Genomic DNA, 21,410 nt, shown 5'->3' on the forward strand with positions numbered 1-21,410 from the left:
GAGCTAGTTGATAAGGATTCATTATGCAAGAAAGAGGTGAGGCGTGCAGACAGGACACAAGAGTAGGGAAGTGGACAACACGAACGCCGACTATCAACTGAAAGGAGTACTCAGGCGAAAAAAGAAAGAAGACGCAAAACTCATCTGTGCAAGCTCAGGAATGGTATCACCACGTGTCAGTCGGGTACATGTGCTGGTCTACGTGAGAGACAACTGTAAAGGCACTTAATCTCTTGCTTATGTAAAGTAATTCAAGGCTGACTCACGCACACACTTCCACCATTATAGATATGCCATGCCTCTATCATAACACGCGTATCTTCATTCTTATGCCTGCACAATAGCGCGCATTCATCTAACTCTGGCGTGCAGTTACAATGTTGGCAATGTAGGGAAAGATTAGAAGGCCATCCACCGGTTAACGACCTTTTACGTTCCATTAGCCTCTTATTGATACACCGTCCCGTTTGCACTACGTAGAACTGGCCACAGCTAAGGGGAATGTTATAAAGCACACCTATACGGCAGTCAGTAAAACTGTTGTTCTTATTGTGCTTCACTGGACAAATATATGTTCTTTTTTTGCCTTTTACCTGCTCCTTTTTCCTCTGTACGGCAGCGCATATCTTAGCTAGCTCATTGGGAGTAGTGAAAGCAACATTAACGTCACATCTAATTGCAACTTTTTTATGCCTGTGCGACACTGAATGAATGTACGGAATAGCCACTACTCTTTTTTTGCTATTACTGCTTTCTATAATCACGTCCGTCCCCCTTGAAACCGACTTCTTCAGGCGCTCAGCCACAGTGGCCACCGCTACACTAAGATAACCTGCTTCTAATAGGCGCCGGACCTGCGCAATAAAACTGCCGCTCATTTTCTGCATGCAGGATCTGCTGAGAGAAAGACTGAAGTCACGACATGGCAATTCCGTTTTTTACTACTCTGGAATGCTTGGATTGAATGTTTAGCAACGGCTTCAAGACCTTGGAGAGTACTGCCAACAAACGTGATTTTGTTCGATTTTGTCTTCGAACAAAATCACGTTTGTTGGCAGTACTCACCAAGATCTTCGAAGCCATTCTAAACTTTCATTCCAAGCATTCCAAAGTAGTAAAAAACGGAATTGCCATGTCGTGCCTTAAGTCTTCTCTCACCAGGTTTAAAAAAAAAATGGGGTTTTACATGCCAAAACCACTTTCTGATTATGAGGCACGCCGTAATGGGGGACGACGGAAATTTTGACCTCCTGGGGTTCTTCAACGTCCACCTAAATCTAAGTACCACGGGTGTTTTCGAATTTCGCCTCCTTCGAAATGTGGCCGCCGTGGCCGGAATTCGATCCCGCGAACTCGTGCTCAGCAGCCCAACACCATAGCCACTGAGCAACCACGGCGGGTTCTCACCAGATCCTGCATGCACAAAATGAGCGCCAGTTTTAATGCGCAGATCCGGCGCCTATTAAGGCAGGTTATCCTAGTGTTGCAGTGGCTACTGTGGCTGAGCGCCTGAAGAAGTCGGTTTCGAGGGGGACGGACGTGATTACAGAAAGCAGTAATAGAAAATAAAAGAGTAGTGGCTATTCCGTACATTCATTCAGTGTCGCACAGGCATAAAAAAGTTGCAAATAGATGCGATGTTAATGTTGCTTTCACTGCTCCCAATAAGCTAGCTAAGATATGCGCTGCCGTACAGAGGAAAAAGGAACAGATAAAAGGCAAAAAAAGAACAGATATTTGTCCAGTGAAGCACAATATGAACAACAGTTTTACTGACTGTCGTATGGGTGTGGTTTATAACATTCGCCTTAGCTGTGGCCAGTGCTACGTAGGGCAAACGGGACGGTGTATCAATCAGAGGCTATAATGGAAAATAAAAGGTCGTTAACCGGTGGATGACCTTCTAATCTTTCCCTACATTGCCAACATTGTAACTGCACGCCAGAGTTAGATGAATGCGCGACATTCTACAGGCATAAGAATAAAGATACGCGTCTTATGGTAGAGGCATCGCATACCTATAATGGTGGAAGTGCGTGCGTGAGTCAGCCTTGGATTACTTTACATGAGGAAGAGATTAAGTTCCTTAACAGTTGTCTCTCACGTAGAGCGGCACATGTACCCGACTTACACGTGGTGATACCATTTCTGAGCTTGCGCAGAGTAGTTTTGTGTCATCTTTCTTTTTTCGCCTCAGTGCTCCCTTCAGTTGATAGTGGGCGTTCGTGTTGTCCACTTCCCAACTCTTGTGTCCTGTCTGCACGCCTCACCTCTTCCTCTTTCTTTATAGGTATGTTTCTATTTTTCTTGTGGAGAACCAAGTAGCTGTGAAATCTTAGTAGATATTTCCAAAAATATTTACGTATGGCACCTGTACTTCTCGACTACGTAATGCCCCTATGACTAGTGGTATCTCTAGTGAACGAACTGCCTTTTCATATTCTATGAAAGTCAGAGAGAGTTCACTTCATTTCGATTGTTCTATGCATACTTCTCTATTACCTGATTGATGAATAAATGGAAAATCAGACATCCACCCATTCGTAGCAATTGCTACACTGGAAACCCATACGGGTTCCTCGAAAGAAAAGCCTCATAGTTGAAGAGAAACTCGTCCTGGTCCGGGACTCGAATCCGGGACCACCGCCTTTCCGGGGCAGCCGCTCTACCATCTGAGCTAACCAGGCGGTTAGCAGATGGCAGGGCGAAGTCGAATTTGTCGACAACACGAGGCAAAGGCAAGTGTTTGACGTAGTAGTTCTGTGGAAACCGGCAAGGTGGAGAGAAATAATGAATAAATGGAAAATCCCGGGCCAGGCCGAATTTTTCTTCAACTATGAGGCTTTTCTTTCGAGGAACCCGTATGGGTTTCCTTTGTAGCAATTGCTACGAACGGGTGGATGTCTGATTTTCCATTTATTCATTATTTCTCTCCACCTTGCGGCTTTCCGCAGAACTACTACGTCAAATACCTGATTGATGATATGTGATCCGTTGTAGAGTATCCCTCCCTGAAGCCAACCTGTTGTTTTGGTTGACTGAAGTGTTGCCCTTATTCTATGGGAAATTATTTTGATGGATATATTATACGATATTGAAAGTAAGCTAATGGGTTTATAATTTTTTTCAATTTTTTTCAATTCCTAAACGCCTCCGTTTTTGTGGATTAGTATAATGTTGGCATTCTTCCAGTTCTCTGGAATGTGAATGACCCCTTATACGCAATGTTAACTGCCTATAAAGGGCCACAAGTTCTTTAAGCATGATAGCTCCTCCATCTAGCAATGCCGCATATAACAATGCTTAAAGAACGATGCGCTGCCTCGGTAAACAGGGACATACACGAGAAATGAACAAAAAACAACGATATTGCTTAAAGAGTGAGTTGCTGCGTCAATAAATTGGGACACTACACATAATCCTTCTTCGTCATTCGTAGTTAAGTTAAGACCTGCTGATGCACTATTGTCACCCAACTCCAGAGTATGAAATGCTTCAACAATTTCCCTTTCTGTTCCATCTCGCAACGGCTTTTGGAAATGTGATGCGCTCAAATTCCATCTCGCACCGGCACCTTTTGAAATGTCCGGCTAGGTGCCCTCCCGAAGCCTTAATCGCTAGTGTGTTGCTCTCTAGTCCAATCACTGAACCATCTCCAAGTCTGTGATATACTAACTTGTTCACAATTCAGGGAGACCTTATAAACGACATTCAAAGTTTGTTCCGTGAAACACTGTCTTGCAGCCATCTCATTGCTTTTGGAAAAGAGGACACAGCGCAAGGACACGGGAGAGCGAGACGCACACAGCGCTGTGTGCATGTTGCTCTCGCGTGTCCTTGTCTTTTTTGCGCTGTGTCCTTTTTCCATTGAACCGCCAACAAGCCCAAGCTTCCACACTAAGTCAATGTTCTTGTTCATTTGTCGTGCATGAACCTGTTTAGTGAGGCAGCGCTTCGTTCTTTAACCATTGTTATTGTTTTAATGCGAAAGCATATTATATGCCCCATTACGCGAAAATTCGGCGTTGTCGTCGGCGGCCTACGGAAAGATGGTACCAAAATGGCAGACGGCGCGAAGAGTAAGAACACGTAAAAAAAAAATGCTCGGATTGACGTCCAATTTGTCTGGTGGATTTCTGTAAACAAAGTAAATTAATGCCTTCAAATATAACGTTACGCCCACTTCGGTCTGGGTGGGAATCGAGCCCGGGCCTCCGGGATGCGAGACGAGCGCACTTCCCCGACGCCACGGTGGCTTCATGGTTGCCTAAAGTTGTGCCTAGTGCGTGCGTCATGGCACACGTCACGTCACTGGGCCTCTTCGATTTTTGGAGTTCTGGCAGCCCGCTGGCAGCCAGCTAGTTCCGGTTCTGACAGGAAGTCACGTGGGCTGGGATCCCAAGACAACCCGAACCTGCCCGAAGTATGGTATCCTAACCCGAAGGTTGCAAACTCGAACGCCGGTACAGCTGGCCATAGAGTTTCATATTAGTATGCCTAGAGGAAAATCTGGCGCTGCCATCGTTCAACCATCATGGGAATGATGGGAAGTACAGGCTTCGCATTGGCATTCTATTGACTGGCGAACTAGTCTACAAGTATTTTTTTGGCAGTTTTGGTTTCGCTCCTATAGCGCAATTGCTATAACCTTCAGTGGGACAGTGCAACGCAAAGCTCTCTGCCTTTGTTATGTTGCTCGGAGTGGCGATAGTGCGCTGGGCCAGCGACTGGGACGATGCTGGTGTCGCGGTGTGGCGTCGAAGCACTGACGAGAAAGCGGCGGCATCGTAAACGTTGAAAGAACATGTTTGGAGCGTTTGGACCTTGGTTTGTTAAGTGTGTTAGGTTGGCACTGTAGCGTTACATGCTTTATGAAACTTCAGAATAGGACAAAGAAGGCATTGCTGATACAAGACATATACAAGCTTCTAGTGGCTTGACAATAAAATTTTATTGAGAGCTTCATTATGCATTGCTCGTTTATGTGCTCATTGAAATGCGTGTTTTAGGACTTTGAGAACACAAATTTGTGGTAGGAAAGGTTGCTGCTTCCTGGCTGTACTCTAGTGTCGCAAAATGGGTAAGTGCAAAGCCACGCCATAACGCTTCGCAAGCGGAACGTCAATATTGTGATCCCGCGAAAGGACCACCTAAAGTATCTAGAAAAACTAATGCGAGAAGTGAAGAAGCTGAGCAAGCGTAACAGACTGATAGTCGCTGGTGATTTTAATGCTCCCAATGTGGCCTGGGGATATGCGGCCTCAAAGAAAAAAGGAGAAGATGTACACAACGTAGCCCAACAACACATCCTCACGCTACTCAACGACCCGCACACACCGTCACGCATCGGCAGCAGTGTATCTAGAAACACCAGCCCCGACCTCACATTCGGACACGGACTCAAACAGTATGAGTGGAGTTGCATGGACGAGAATCTGGGTAGCGACCATTATATAGTGCAAACGATCATCCCGCACCACAAAGCGACGATGAAGATTGGAAAAGCCAAGATCACGGACTGGCAGGCCTTTCGCAAAGACGAGAGCGCCATTAATGCGACGATAGACGACATAGAAATATGGATAAGAGGAGTTGTGGAAAAAGCTGAGAAGCATACGAAGACAATCCAGCTGTGGCAAGGCACCCCCGTGGTCCACACCCACTTACTCCACCTGTGGGAGGCGCGGAGGGGACTCGCGAAACGCTGGCGGCGCAACAAATGCAACCGGAAACTCAAAATTCGAATCTCTAAGCTGATCAAGGAAACGCAAGAGTACTCTGAACAACTTGAAAAACAGAACTGGCGCGAAACATGTAACAAACCTCAAGGGACATTGAAATACTTGATGAGTATTTTTATATAAGTACATGCACGGTTGTTTTGCTGTTGCAAAAATCAATAAATTATTATTCTTTGGCGTTAAATCGGGAACAGAATCGCACAAGTATGCATACCCTGGTGTGTCGTGGTGACAAACCATAGTATCCATCCATCCATCTCCTTCCATCTCAAAGTCATACAAAGTTTATGTAGCGTGTTGTACATTATATAACATACTGCAGAAATAGAATTAGATTTTACGCGATAATATATGAGTATAGCTTTGTTTACTGCGCCACAAGCAAACGCCATTAGTCTAAAGACCGAAGTCAATCCGAAGCCTGTACTTCCCATCATTCCCATGTAGGTTGAGGAAGCGCTCATGAGAACCCCCGTAGACACTAGCGCCACATTTCCCTCTAGGGTATTTATTCAGAAACTCTATGCAGCTGGCCAAATGTAAACATGCTACCAGCAAGGCAGCGCTACGAAGCAATGAACCCTTTCCCGCTATTCGCAGACTTCGTTTGAAATGCGCTGCTTTCGTAGTGAGAATCGATGCATTGTTGTCCTGCCGTGCCCGGCAAAGCGCATTATGACCCTTGGTGAAGCTTCGAGCGTCATTTTGCTTTTGCCCGCTGGAGACGTGGAAACAAATCTGGGGTCTCATGATGATGACATCAAAACATTACTACATGACATGCAGACTGCTCTGCAGGCATCGATATAAAACGTTTCCGCCTCACAATATCGGCTGGAAACAACAATGAGTGCCAAATTCGCTGAACTCAACGAAACACTCAAGCTAATAATCTCAAGCTCAATGAGACACTCAAGCTAATAAATCTTTTAAGGCCTGAGTTTTCGTCACAAAAATTTTTTTTCTGCGCAACGAAAAAACTCGATCATATGAAGGACAAATGCCGGCGCCGCAACCAAATAATATTCGGACATGCCGAGGAAGACGATGGAAATCCTGCCTCCTTGATGCAGAAGATACTTGATGAAATCTTTAGCCAAAAGCTCGGAGTAACAATTACAAGCGTCGAAAGGGTGCATTGATTGGGTAAAAAGAAGGGGGATAGCCCAAGACCAGTCATACTAAACTTCTTTGACTACAATAAAAAGATGCGTGTAATGCAGAAGTGTTCAAGTTCAACGGATCGGGCATTTCTGTTTGTCCTGATTTTCGTAAAATCACATTAGCTAAACGCACCAACCTTTGGAAGTGTGGCAAACAATTCAAGTCTCAGGGCAGCAAGACTTCCCTTGACTGCGATCGGCTTCGCGTAGACAACGATGTGTACGTTTCGGACGATGTAAACTCGAAAGCAGTAAAATTACGCCAGCGTAATGCAGCCAAAGCGACCCAATGATCCAAAGCCAAATCACCCCGCTTTGCTCTAGTAAATGCCCGAAGTCTTGCGAACAAAGCGGGTCAGCTTGAAGACGTTATTTTTCTTCACGATCCCCATATTGTGGCAGTGACTGAAACATGGCTGTTTTTACAAATTACAGAGGCTGAAATTTTCCTCCCTTCCCATATTATAGTGAGGCGAGACGGCGATGGGTGAGGGGGTCGAACGGGAGCGATAGTTAAAAAAGTAATAGTTTACGTTTTAGTCGACCATAATACTGATCATAAAACCATTTAGTGCAAAATCAGTTATGGCAATTTTTTCACTCTTCTCGGCGTCGTCTATAGAGCCCCCAGAAGCCCAGTATCCTACATCGAAAAACTGGCTGATCATCTTGTGAATTTCATAAGACGACATCAAAAATTTGTGCTCGCCGGTGATTTCAACTTGCCAGGCATTAACTGGCGCTCCTTAAATACCACAGGTCCTCATGATACCGAAAGTGCACGTCTCCTCCTTGATAAAGCTTTCTCTCTCACGATCTAACGCAGCTGGTTAATGCTTCTACACGTGTCACGGAAGCGACTGCAGTCATCCTTGATCTGCTATTCGTTAAAAACGTTTTTAAATGATGGAATGTGTCTGTCACGGATGGCATTGCTCATCATGAATCAGTCCAATAACTTTAAACGCCGCCGTGGTTGCTAAGTGGCTACGGTGTTGGGCTGCTAAGCACGAGGTCGCAGGAACGAATCCCGGCCCGGCGACCGCATTTCGATGTGGACGAAATGCGAAAACACCCATGTACTTAGATTTAGGTGCACGTTAAAGAACCCCAGGTGGTACAAATCTCCGGAGTCCCTCACTACGGTGTGCCTCAATCAGAAAGTGGTTTTGCCACATAAAACCCCATAATATAATTTTAATCACTTTCAACGCCCATGGCAGGAACGCACCGCCATGTATGCCGACAAAACGTTTAGTATATATAGCGCCAAAAATGTATCATAATTTTTCGGCTGTAGATGACGAATCGTTTTTTGACATATTACGTATTCATTTCCCGGATTTCGAACACGGAGCAGCCACCTCGTACTTTTGGAAAAGGTTTAAGGCTACGGTAGCAGAATGCATGAATAGGTTTATTCCCGCCCGGCGAAATAAAACCAAGCCTCACAATTCTTGAATCAACCAGGATATTATACACTTCAAACGCCGCTTAGCACAGAAGCGGAAATTAAAGGTTCACAACACTGACATGCATGATCTCAAAGATTTGGTTTCTAAACTCAGGACTTCCCGCAAAAGATTATATGAAAAAACCCTTGTTTCTTTTATAAAAGATTCACCTGGCGAGTTTTGGCTCTTTCTGTCTGGTACTATGCAGACAGTCGATCAACTATGTATTAATGGTAATGTAAATTCAAATCTCAAAGACACTGCCAATAAACTCAATATTACTTTTCAGAGCCCATTTACGCAGACTTCTACCACGGCATATCACCCCAATGTTAACGCGTTTTCTTGTCCTCCTAACATGCCGAGTTAGGTTTTAAGCCGCGAGGGCATACACGCACTCCTACTAAATATCAAAACAGAAAAGTCAACTGGCGTCCACGGTATTCCTAACGCTTTCCTACATCGGTACTCTAAAACAATTTCTTGCTACCTTCACATTATTTTATTAATGCCTCACTTGACCAAAGTAGCCTGCCGAGTGATTGGTTAGTTGCCGGAACCGTGCCTCTTTTTAAGTCAGGTGAAAAGTTGAATGCTGGAAATCGCCGACCTATCTCGCCTATATGCACGTGCTGCTAGTTGGTTGAGCACACAATAGCCCACCATGCACCCAACCGTCTTGAATCCACCAACTTCTTTGCCAAATTTCAACATGGTTTCCGTATGAATGTGCCGACTACAACACAGCTGCTGTGAGCAATTCATGACGTTTCCCTGGCCATTCATAATCGCGAACAAATAGATGCAATTTTTCTGGATTTATCAGAGGCATTTGATTGTGTATCCCACAGCCTGCTCATTGAAAAACTAAAAGATATTAGGATGCCAATCTTGTCAATTGGTTGCAAGCGTATCTACAGAATCGCTGACAATTTGTATAATGTGCTCGAATTGGGTCTGAGTGCTTACAGGTTCTGTCCGGTGTACCACAGGGGTCAAAGCTCGGACGTCTATTGTTTCGCATATATATCAATGATATTGCAGAAAATGTTGATGAACTTATCGCTGTCAAGTTGTGTGCTGATGACTGCGTTATTTACACTGTCCTTAAGAATTCTTCCTGCCAGCAACTACTGAAAACTACCTTGCGTAAACTCGTGGACTGGTGCGAACAAAGGGCAATGAAAATCATTTTTTCAGAAACTGCATGAATGACAAATACAACTAAAAAAGATCAATTACAACACGTTTACGAAATTGGCGATCAGTGCATAAATCCTGATGCATCCATTAAATACCTAGTTCTAACAATAACTACCAATCTTACATGGGATATGCATATAAACGATATATGGTCGAAAACATCCAAGAAGTTATGTTACCTACGCAGGAAATTAAAAGGGTCACCATCAAGCGTAAAACTTGAAGCATATCACACAATGGTTCGACCAGTCCACAGTACTGGTCTGTGGTGTGGGATCCGTACCATGCCAAAAACATCGAACAGGTGGAGCGCATCTAGCGTCATGCTGTCAGGCTCATCTCATCTGGTTATTGAAAACATTCATGTGTTACTGATAAGCTAAGGCAACATAAGTTGGAGCCGCTTTAGTTACGCAGGCAGATCGTCAGGATGAAATTCTTGTAGTTGCTTTATCACAACAGGATTGCCACGTGAATGATACTTACTTTCTGCACCACAAAGATAATCAAGATTGAACCATACAAAAGTGATACGGTCATATTGTAACGGACAGTTAAGGGAATACAGATACAACTATTTATTGTGGGCGAACTTGTGCCCTGGGGTAAATAAAAAGCACTGCCGCGGTCCAAACGGGAGATCAGGAAGGCCTTCTTCTTCTCCCTCGAGCATCGCTTCACCTCGTCTTCTTCGTGTAGACGCCGACAACGGCCACCTGCGATGCGAGTGCGTGCGGCGAAAACACGTGCCGTTATTTCGTCTTTTCCTTCAATACGCCGTTGTCGTCTTGAGGGGGCGCACGAACCTGCGCGCGTTGTTTAAATGTTTCTGCCTTGTATCATTATCCCCCCTCCAAAACGCATCGTCCCGATGCGTAAAGTGACGCAATTGTTCACAAGCGGTTGGCCATACTAAAGTGGTATATGGCACAATATTATGCCAGAACAGTTCCGAAATTCCTTTTTTCCCTACGCAACCGAACAATGGAACCACTTGCCTGCTTGTGTTGTTGAATGTACATTCAACAATACTTTTGAGCGTTCTTTGCGAACTCACCTTTTGTAACCCTCTCCTGCTGGGGCAGCAGTGCTGCCTGCAGTATTTGTAAATAACAAAATTAAAAAATAGCCAGGCAGTTCTAGAAAACACAGCAGATAGGCAACGTCACTACATGTAATCACATAATCATGCGGTGCTAAAGAAGCACAAGCTGCACACGAGCAAAAGATGAACACTAGCGCTGCACTACGCACTGCAGCAGAAAGCTGGATTTGAAAAGGAACACACGGATAGATTTACCAACGCACACGTGGAAAAAAACCGGTATACCATGCATTATAAAACAAAAGCTTTCTATCGTCCGAGAATTGCAATAGACCCACCCGCAGCATCAGTCATCATGCGACCCGTGCAGCTTAGGCCATAGCCGTATAGTTGCCAGCTGCCGGGCACAAATATAAACCTCCCCAACATAGAAAAGCCTCGTGTAAAAGGCCGCCAGGACCACGTGCACAAGAAGATACATATAAAATAGTCAATCTAAATGAGTGACGCAAGTTAGTTTTCCGGTGTTTTCGTTAATACCAGAATAAAGAGCGTTGAACTTGTATATCGGGCTACATTCGCGGACAAAACAATCGTGGTGGGAAGGAAAACCAGGTTCCAGTATGGTCAGGCAAATACCGTCGAAAGAGTATCATGTATTCCATAGGCGTTTTGACAGCGGAAGATGTGGGAAATACTTTGCTTTAGAACAATGATTATTAAATCAGATTCTAAACGGCGTTTCTGTTGTTCTGTAGGTCGCGCGTACCATACTCAAGCAAATAAACGGTGCCCCAGTTCAAGCCACCTTTGATGCGGAGTGCGAAGTTTGAAGCCGAGCTTTTCGCTGCTATTGTAGTTAGCATATGTGGGCATACTTTACAGCGTGGCTCGCTGTATGGACTACAACCTGCAGATACGCGGGCACCGATTTTAGAAGAGGTTGCCAAATCGCTAATCTTTTTTTAAACGGCGGTACACTACTTGCGGTGCCTCTGGAAAAATTATTCTAAGTCTTTCACTTTGGTCTAGAATATTTTGATGCGGTTTGAGAATGGCGTAAACACTCGGAAGTGACGCTGAGTGTGACAAAATAGAGTTAGTTGCAGCCGTGGTCCCCGCCGGCTTTGACTTGACGAGAATATCTTCCCTTTTCAAGTTGCTGGATTGTTTTATTGCGTCATCAATTATTTTCTTAGGGTACTGGCGGTCCACGAGTGCACGCTTTAGCTCTGCGCAGTTTTAGAGTTTCTCGAAACTGCACCCTAAAACCTACATACTATAGGCGTTTCATTGTCGACGCGTTTCTGGTGTGGCCCCATGGCGAATCGACATTTCCTAACTTTATTGCTGCTTTCAATGGCGTTCATTCGAGCATTCAGTGTTCACATAACCACTCAACTTCCGAAATTGACGTCCTCGACTTTACAGTGTCAATAACTGGAAATAATCTGTCAGTCAAACTTTACAAAAAGCCAACGGACAGGCGCCAATGTCTCTATTTCCAAAGCAGTCACGTTCGTCATTGTAAAACCGAAATGCCCCATAGCCCGGCACACCGTTTTAGACGTAAATGCTCTGAACAAAAATTTCGATGCTAACTTGTCATGTGGTTAAGATCCCAGATAGCAGCGGGGTATTCCAATATAGAGCGGGCGACATATTTTTATAGAATCAATTTTAGCGCAATTGGGAACATTGGTTGCGCTTACTAGACAATCACATGAAAGAAGACAGGACAGTCTTCTGTCTTCTTTCATGTGATTGTCTAGTAAGCGCAACCAATGTTCCCAATTACAATGAACCAACTTGCCCAACAACGCATCCTGCTCAATTTTAGCGCAGTGGGGAAGTAACTAAAATTTCGACATAGATATCTTAACATTCGGTTAGCACTAATAATAATTATGTTAATGTGTGTTTTCCATGCTATATGAAAGGATAGAGCGGCACCAAGATATTGATAACAAGAAACGTGTTCAAGAGGAGTATACCGCTAAGCTCGTAGACTCGAAGCCACCCAAGTACGCTGGAGACAGGTCTGCACTAGTTAACGTTTAATTCCATGAGCCATTATTCACACCAACTTATCGAAAATATAGGCCCCACTGTAGTATTTGTTCACCCTTTTCATTACAAATATTTCGCTATATTACACAGTCGTGAGCGTAAAGACGTATTATAGAGAAAACATAACGTTAACTGTGAACGTTGTTTAGAAAAAGCGGCGGGCCTAAAACACAGCTCTGAGGCGAATCAGATATGACACGTGTAGATACGTGTGTGTGACACGTGAGCGTTAACAATGACCTATACTGAGAGCCATTACTAAGAAAGAATTCTATGCAGGTAAGCAGCTTAGAATCTACGATGAGTGCTGAAAACTTTACCATACGAATAGCATAACTTACTTTCTCAAACGCTTTAGAAAAGTCAAGGTGCATGCTGTAAGCTCGTGAACGGCTGTCGAGTATAGAGCGTACAAGCGATGTGTAAACCGTATTAAGTTTCACATAAATACCTTCCTCTGAAGACGTATTAAGCAGTCGAAACAGTTTATTAGGATCATACAAATTCAGAAATATTGGCATACATTATATGCTCCATAATTTTACAAGGAATGCTCGTTGATGAAATACGTCTGTAATTAGGCGGGGAATGCGCGTTACCAGATTTGTGAACTCGAACCCAATCTTCCAGTTTGATGGCGAGGAGCCAAGTGATCGCTCGAAAAGCTTAGTAAAGATTATGGCAGACTATATCTGAGTTTTAAAATCTTCGAGGTAACGCTGTCTACGACACAAGAAGACGGTAGTTTCAATCAGTCAACAATCTTCGAATTCCTGGCAGCTTGTATTCTAACCGCAGACATCGGGACTAAACTGAAAAAAAAAAACAGCACAAGAATCAGTCGGGTGACGAGAGTAAGAGTAGTTAAAGAATATCCTAAATATTACCGGGCACTGATCAAGTGGCATGTGTTCACCTGAGTCATCGTTCAGGGTAATCACATGGCTTTGTTCAGCTTTTGCAACACTCCAGAATTTTTGAGTAAATATATAGGTTAGATAGGGTAAAGTAATGGAAAACTGCTTAGCTACAAGGACAGCATTACGATAATCCTCCTTACAATTTTAAAATACACCTCCCGGTGTTCAGTACTCTTCTATGGCATTGCTACGCGTAAAAGCCACCGTTTTTTTTTATTATTACAGAGCCATTTGTGTATCAGGGAACTACGGCGTCATTAATATGAGATAATATTTGCCTGGCACATACATACGCTTCAACGAGTTCCCTTACTTTGGCTGCAAACAATTTCCAGTTTTTCTGAACGTCTTCAAGGTGGAAATCATCAAGATAAAAGGGAGCTCGTTTGTTATGTTTCTCGTTAATAAGTTCAAAACGAGCCCTTTCTTAATGCGAAATTTTGTTGCTTTTCAGTTGGACACGTGTAGAGGAAATGTAGGCGTTAAAATAGGTGAGTGGATGATAAGTAAGACCTAGAGGTTATAGGAGATATAAGTTCTGAGTGCGTCAAGAAAATGAAAGCCAGATGAACCAGAAGAAATTCATGTAGCTCTCATCACTAGTTGTCTGAAACGGAAGCATGCTGACATGCTTAACAATTAATACGACTAATCAGAAGAAGGCTTTACCTGAGGAAAAGCACCGGACCATGTAAACTGGGGAACGTGGAGTACCCTAAAACCGTCAGCGGTCATGCAAAATACCACGAGACAATATCTGGAATGACGTCGTGCAACTCGTCAGCAAACGTCGCGGTGGTGTTGGGAGAGCCGGTAGCATGCTCCTAATGTCACCGTTTTATGTTCAAGTGAAATGCTCACCCGCTAATATTTCAAGATCGGGCATGACATCAACGCTAAATGAGGGAATTGTATTTGACACGGCAATCAACGTGCCGCTACCACGTCTACAGTCCAGATAATACCTATACATATCGTAATTTTTGTTAATGTGAAAGATTTCGATAGCGCATACTTTCGGACTTTAACATGTGTCTGTTAGTGTAGTAATGTCTGCATCACAGGCTCACACAGGAGACTTGAGCTGATCCCACTTATTCATCGCGCTGCTTACGTTAGTATACACCGGAAGGCAAGATATCGATGAGTTACCACTGTCACTTCTCTGTACGGACTGCTACATTACGTTCAGTTCGAGCGCCCGCGTGTTATTGGCTGGGGCACTGCTTATACCTTGTGACGGATCATCGCGGTTAGGATGATGGGAGAACCGGCGCAGTTTCTCCCGCAAGCTATCACTTCGCGCATCATAAATGTAGCACATATCCTTCCCGTAAACATTGGCGACGTTTGAAGGCCGGAACGCCTTCGTGGACGTCATGAGCCTTTTTCTAGCATGGCGCCTCGCCGGAGAGTTTTCTAAAACCATTGTTATTTTCGTTAAGTTCACTGCACTCATGGTAACTGCGGTCACGGATTTTAAATCTACTCAAGAAAATAATTATTCCCCTACATTTCTTTTATTTGTATTGACCACCCAGCCAGTGTGCTCGCTCACTTATATCATTAGTTAAATTCTGACAAACGTTCTGTTTCGGTAGGCCTGATGTTCTGCTTGACTCCACGCCTCGACGCTGTCTCGATGGCCAGGTTTTCGTGACGAGCCTCAAGGTCGTCAACCCGAAAGCGCACGCCGTCATTTTGCTGCGTGATAATCGCGTCTTGAGCGATCACGCTCAATGGTGTCGATCGCACCCTACCTTGCTTCCAGTCTGTCATCGGCAGGTGCGAGTTTTGAAGTTGGAGGATTTCTGTGCTTGACTGATATTATTGATGGCGGTCAGTAAATCTGTTCGGCCTTTGGTGAGCATTGCAGATTGCCATTTTAACTCTTGCAGGTGGCGTAATATTTCCTTTTGACAGCCTTCTCTACTGTCACAAGTGTTGGGAGTCGTGGGTGTAGGACCAGGATTGGTCTCGACATCGCCACAGCATAAAAAAAAAGGAGAACGAATGAACGCGCTCGTCGGATATTTCGAAAAGAACGTATGCGCAAGGTAACAAGCAACGGTTACTAGAACGCCTAGTGTGTCTCTGTAGCGAGCATAAGTTACGAACCCGTACAAAGCGGAGCACAAGAGTGCTTGGATGACAGGAGGCACGAAACGAGAACATGGTATTTTTCCGATTTTTCGGCCGCAACAAATCGTATGTCCTCGTTTTGTGCATCCTATATGACTCAAGCACTTCGAGTCACTGGGTTAAGGACACATTTTTTTCTTTACATACTGTATATAAATATCAGTAGAAGATATAAGATCAATGGACCAGTTCTTATTTGATAAATGTGAAGAATGGAGGCATTGTCAAAAATTGTAACTGAAAATCTATTACTCGAACAGTTTCGAGAGTGGAACTCTACGTCAGGGCACGTTGAACGTTCGGCATATATTCAAGCCGTGCTCCTTGGACAAAGTTTGCCGCTGCTGCTTCTTATTAGCATTGTTCAAGAAATATTTCACGCAATATGAGCCCGCCACTCTAGGCAAGAAGCAGAACCTGGATGGATTAGTAACTCGCAATTCTCATATTGGAGAAGGACGCCTACTTGACAGGGGCCGAAAGCGTCTTTGGCAATTTGTCATCAAGCGCTGTTTGAACGCTGGAAAAAATAAATGTACCTTCCGTGTGCAGATCGTCGCTGCACACTAATTTAATATATTTTGTGCACTGTTCTTGAATGCTCCTATTTGATAAATTACAGTTTTCATGATCACTAAAGATGTCGACGTAAATACGCCGGACCACAGTTATTACTAGAGCTGTCCGATGCCGAACAGAACGGGAGATTAGTCAGGCACATGTAAAAAGAAGTACGAATACAATATACTAATATCCTAAGTAAAGCTTGTTCAGCTTTGCACAAAACGCGCACAATGTGCAGCTTGAAGCCGCCAGACGTAGGTGATGGTGGTGGACCCTATAGTAGAGCCGTGCTCAAAAGCACAACAGTACAGTCGGCTTCAGCCTAATGGGCAAACAAACGCTGTTCTAAACTGACGTCACACGCCCAACGACTCCGGTCACAGCTTGTCGACGTAATAAAAGTGCGCCAACGCCAGACGAACGAGTTCATGATTAATGAATAGTGCAGTTTAGAGTGGAGCTCTGCGTCAGACTCTTTCTTAACTAGTCTTTGTGTCATGAAGGCTGGAAGTCAGCTGTTGTGCAGGATTCCGGTTATGTAGGCTGAGTAGTGAGGTACGCCGGATAAAGCAGGAGCAAGTTTCAGGAATAAAGGTTCGTAGAGGCGCATTTGGTACGCGGTAATAAAAACCAATCACCGATTACTTGGAAGCGTTTAAGCGACTCTGTAACCGACCGTAGACGGTCCGCTGCGGACAACGAGCGATTGAGGTACAAACGACGAAAGCACGCGCGCGATTGACAGATACGAGGACTTGATGTTTCGCCGTGCGCACACCCTTCTCGCAAAATACTGCTCACCTGCGGCCTCTTGCGGGCGGAGAGCGCGGCACTGAACGTGACCATAACTTCGCAGGCGCATCCGGGGGCTGGGCGGGCAAGGCGCACGTGCACGGCGGCACTGGGCCCCATTCACGACGAGCTGCACACGCCGCACTCGACGCTAGCGCCGCCCACGGCAGTCAGGCGCACACTGGGGCGCGCTCGCTCGGCGGGTTGCAACGCGCGCTGCGGCCGCCAGGGTCGCCACTAGTCGCCGCCGCGAGCGTGGGCCCGATCGCGAGTGCCCGCAGTGCTCGCTTTCGCTCGTCGGTGATACGTTCGATACACCCACGAGGTGATGTCGCAGATTGTGACCGGTGGTGGTTGCCGCCATTCCCTTGTATTCACTGGCGGGTCTGAAAGGTGGGTGGAAGAGGCAGGCCTCCCCACTCCCACACATGTGGGTTCTTCTGCGCTGACAAAAGATTGAACCGTCCTCCTCTACCCTCCATATATAACGTTGGGAGCCCCCGTCTCGATGATCATGCTCTGCATTTCTCGGCCGTAAGCAGGGTTACTTCCTGCGTGTGCTGCTGGAAACTAACGTTCTCCTACAAAAACTTAGTGTGCTCGTAAAGAAGAGGTCTAATACATTGTACATGCGGTAGTTCGTTTAATACATCATGACAAGTAACACACCTAAGAAAGCTATTTAGTTAATTATTTGTTTGTTTGTTAATTTGTTTATTTATTTTACTGCATGTTCGTCGCACACTATACGCTTCAACACTGACGTGTTAGCTCTGAGAGTCGGCGCAGCGCAGGGCTGCAGATTAGCCATGGTAGAGTGTATAAGCGCGACTGGACGAGGACGTAGACAGAACCAGAAACGCGCTTATACACTCTACCATGGATTCTAACCAACTAGCCCACCATCGTGTTTCAGCCTGCACATTAGGTTTGAGATGGAGAAGAACGGCACATTGGGCGAGTTGGTGGTTTTCCATATTGCTTAACAGCAGCGCTGCAACGCACAACAGAATATAGGATGGGACGCACACGGCGCTGTGTTACAACTGGGTTTATCGAAAAAAAAAAACAAGATGGATTTTTTATAGCCTTACATCAAGCGTGCGCGCAAGCTCGATGCGAATAAAACCACTGGTTATTCCCAAAACATTGCCTCGTGGTCGAGCATGACATAAACACCGTTGTTCACTCCTGTTGAACAAGCCCATTTCCTTCAAAGATAAGGCTACGAAAGGTTGACTAACACACCCACTACCTTTTCTCATTATGTGAGATGCTTCCGCCACTTCCCTTTTAATGCTATCATTGTGCACAAACAGGATTTTTGCGTCATCAAAGAACGATTCACACTCGCATTCGAAACTGCTTTGGCAGGTGTGTAGACTTCTTGTCTAAAGAATTCTGCTGCTCCGATATAGCTTCTCACTAATTCACCGGCCTGTCTGCTCTATTATATAGGTAAGGCCGCAGGATAAAGGGGCGTGGTAAACAACAGCAATCTTACGGGGCGACGGGTTTTTTTCGATGGCTTATTTTGCAGTTCCTAGGGGCAGGCAGCGCAACCCGGACTAAAAACAAAAGGAAGTGTACGACACGAGCGCACTTACTTTTGTCTTTCGTCCGGGTTGCGCTGCCCACTCCTAGGAACATATTCAATCGCCAACTCGCCCAGCTTGCCGTGTTATTTTACAGCCTGTGTTCTTTCGTAGTCCTTCTCTCTTCCTTTAGACAGCTGCAGCCACCTTACCAACTTTATTAGGAGCTGAAAACAAAACTTTGACTCCATATCTGGCCCCTACTTTTTAAAACCAGTGTGAGAGAAAATGAAGGCGTGGTATTAGCGGTACTTTTTACTCCTTTCTACCAGGCTACTTGGCTGTTCCAAGTCGCGTTTGGAGGGCTTTACCTTCCTGAGGATTTCGCCTGCGCATGAGACAAGGACCAAGTCCTTGAAACCGGCCTCCCAGCATCGATGTACTTCTGCCTCGAGACTACTGTTCATTTTATGACAAGACTTCTAGACTGTCATACCCATGCACCTGGCTACTATCGCTTTTTTTACAAGCTTGAGTGGCGTGACCTGTAGTTCAACAAGGCTTCTCGCTCCAACACAGGTGGTCTTGTTGAAGGTTTGCGTTACATCTGAGTATTGCCTGAACCTCATCCCCGCTGCATAGGTTGCTCAAAACACAGCTCGGATGCGCGCGCAGCCATGCTGCGCGGTCTGACACTCGCGGCGATCTGGCCAAGAATCGCACGATAGGATTGGACTTGAGAATTGCTGCTACAGAGCTGGGGAGCCGAGGTTGGACCACACCTGCGTGTACGCAAACAGTTTTCCCGCACGAGCCCGACAGCAGCATCCGCGGTCAGTTCATTCGCGGGGGGCTTCGCGTAGGAAGCTCTGCTTTGCCATATTTACGTGGAAATAGAGTAGGCCGGTAACAAATGGCGCGGTATGTTCCGAAACCTGGCACCAGCAGGTACCGGATAGCACGGAAGGCAACACGTGTACAGAAAGAAAGCTGCACCGTCATCCTCAGTGAAATTAGCACGGGCGTAGAACAAGCTTGTTGGTAAAACATTGATGATACTTTTCATTGACGGCGCAAGAACAGAGGGGACAGAAGAGGAACAGAGTGCTCGTAGCGTTCTCTCTTTGGCCGACATTTGTGCTCTTGCGCTGTTAATCAAAACTATCAGCCATTTTTTTTGTGGCCGCTATCTTCTTGGAGCGTCACGTAGCAATACTTAGCTTAAATCACGCGAAGGAAGATCAAGCGATAAAGGCAGCGCGTACCTGCCTCGGTGGCTTAGTGGTGGCTTAGGACGAGGCTGAGGGCGGCGTAGGCACGTGGTCCCCCGGTTGGATTCGCGGCCGCATGGGGCCCAGATGTAAGAACGATCGTGTACTTGAACTTACATGCACGACCCTATCTGGTCAACATAGTCACCCACTACGGCACCCTTGGTAATCGGATTGTGGTTGTGGCACGCATAATCCGAGAAGTTAATTTATGTATATATGAAACGGTGTCTTCAGCTTCTTTGACCCAATCATCCATGGCTCAACGTCGTAGGAACGCCATGTCACTGAGGCACGTTGCCTCGTACCGTGAAATGTGCCAAAGTAATCCTCAATATTCTTCTTCGCTTCTCACTGAAGAAAAGCCTGTATATTGTTCTGCAAAGCGCAATTGTGCTAGAAGATCACGCGACGAAGAGAGTAGAAGGGTATCCATGGCTTCAGAGATATTCCACACAGCCATGTTGGTTGCCTGTGTGCCCGCTTGCGAGATCCAGGCCACCGAAAACGTACACACGCCACGTGCTTCCGTGTATATGCCGAATTCCCCGCAAAAAAAAATCTCCAACCTAAACCCTGTATGTTACGTGATTCCGGTGTACATATGTGGAGTTCCTTACTCAAGTCCGAGAATACGAAGATGAGCTGTTTGCCCTTAGTACAGCTTAAGGCACATACACGACACATCTTTTACACAAGAGATCTTGGGACGATGGCGTCTGCGATGTACAAGGCCACAAAAGTGCTGCTGCGGTTTTTGAGATGCACCAGCCTGATGACCAGCTTGTGATACACTCAACAATCAACGTTTCTGTGTGCGTGTGCGTGCGTGTGTGTGCGTGCGTGTGCAAAGTGTACAGTTCTCTCCTGCTTTTTCAGTTCCGTTTCTCAGTTCCCCAGTGCTGGGTAGCCAACCGTGATCAACCTGCTTAAGCCCCTCCATAATACCTCTCTCCATGACTCAGGCATCTCGCAGACGTGAGGACTACCATCGCACCACGTGCCCTATAACCACTACCGCAGTGCACAGCAGCGTTCTAGTGATGATCAATCCTGAGCAATGCCTGTGTAAACATTGGGGCAGATGCATGGCTGGAGTTGGTAGGTCACGTGAAGAAGTACATTGTAGTAGAGCTGCTCAGCAGCCATTGACTCTGTCATTGCCTCTTTTCTACACTGTTCTGCCACACAACTTACTCTGGACTTTACGTTTATGTAGCCATACTCGTACTTTCCATAGATGTTCTACCTGGTAGAAAAATAATTAAATAGTGAAAACAACGTTTTGCCGACAACTCTGGCAAAATGTGACAGTATGGCAGTGGGCAGTTAATTTATTAACGCCATTCTGTCTCTTTCTGTAAATAGTGGTATGACTTTGTATACCATGACCTTCGACGAAAAAATGACATAAAGTTTAAAAACAGCGCTAAAAATTACAATGACACCAAAAATGTCAATTTAAATAATGTAATTATTCATACAATTTGGGAAACGTTTCGCACAACAG

The 21,410-nt window shown here is 45.3% G+C and overlaps 1 protein-coding gene across 12 annotated transcripts in view; it reads right to left on the minus strand.

The window, feature by feature from the left end:
* The window catches only part of nab (NGFI-A-binding protein homolog), a 1,159,032-nt gene that overhangs the window by 376,199 nt on the left and 761,423 nt on the right, over positions 1-21,410 (minus strand). Inside the window, exon 1 of one of the 12 annotated variants that reach the window (XM_070536826.1) lies at positions 19,895-19,917. The exons of 9 other annotated variants lie outside the window; for them this stretch is intronic. Coding sequence is in view for 1 of the 3 variants with exons in the window: in XM_065451220.1 (XP_065307292.1) it covers positions 17,104-17,164 (61 nt within the window). In the remaining 2 variants the exon portion in view is untranslated. Of the gene's footprint in view, positions 1-10,047; positions 10,149-17,103; positions 17,264-19,894; positions 19,918-21,410 lie in introns of those variants that run through there. 2 more of the 12 variants (XM_065451220.1, XM_070536825.1) reach the window with 2 other exon arrangements.

Source organism: Dermacentor albipictus, chromosome 4, assembly GCF_038994185.2.
Source record: "Dermacentor albipictus isolate Rhodes 1998 colony chromosome 4, USDA_Dalb.pri_finalv2, whole genome shotgun sequence".
In the NCBI taxonomy this organism is placed as follows: Eukaryota; Metazoa; Arthropoda; class Arachnida; order Ixodida; family Ixodidae; genus Dermacentor; species Dermacentor albipictus.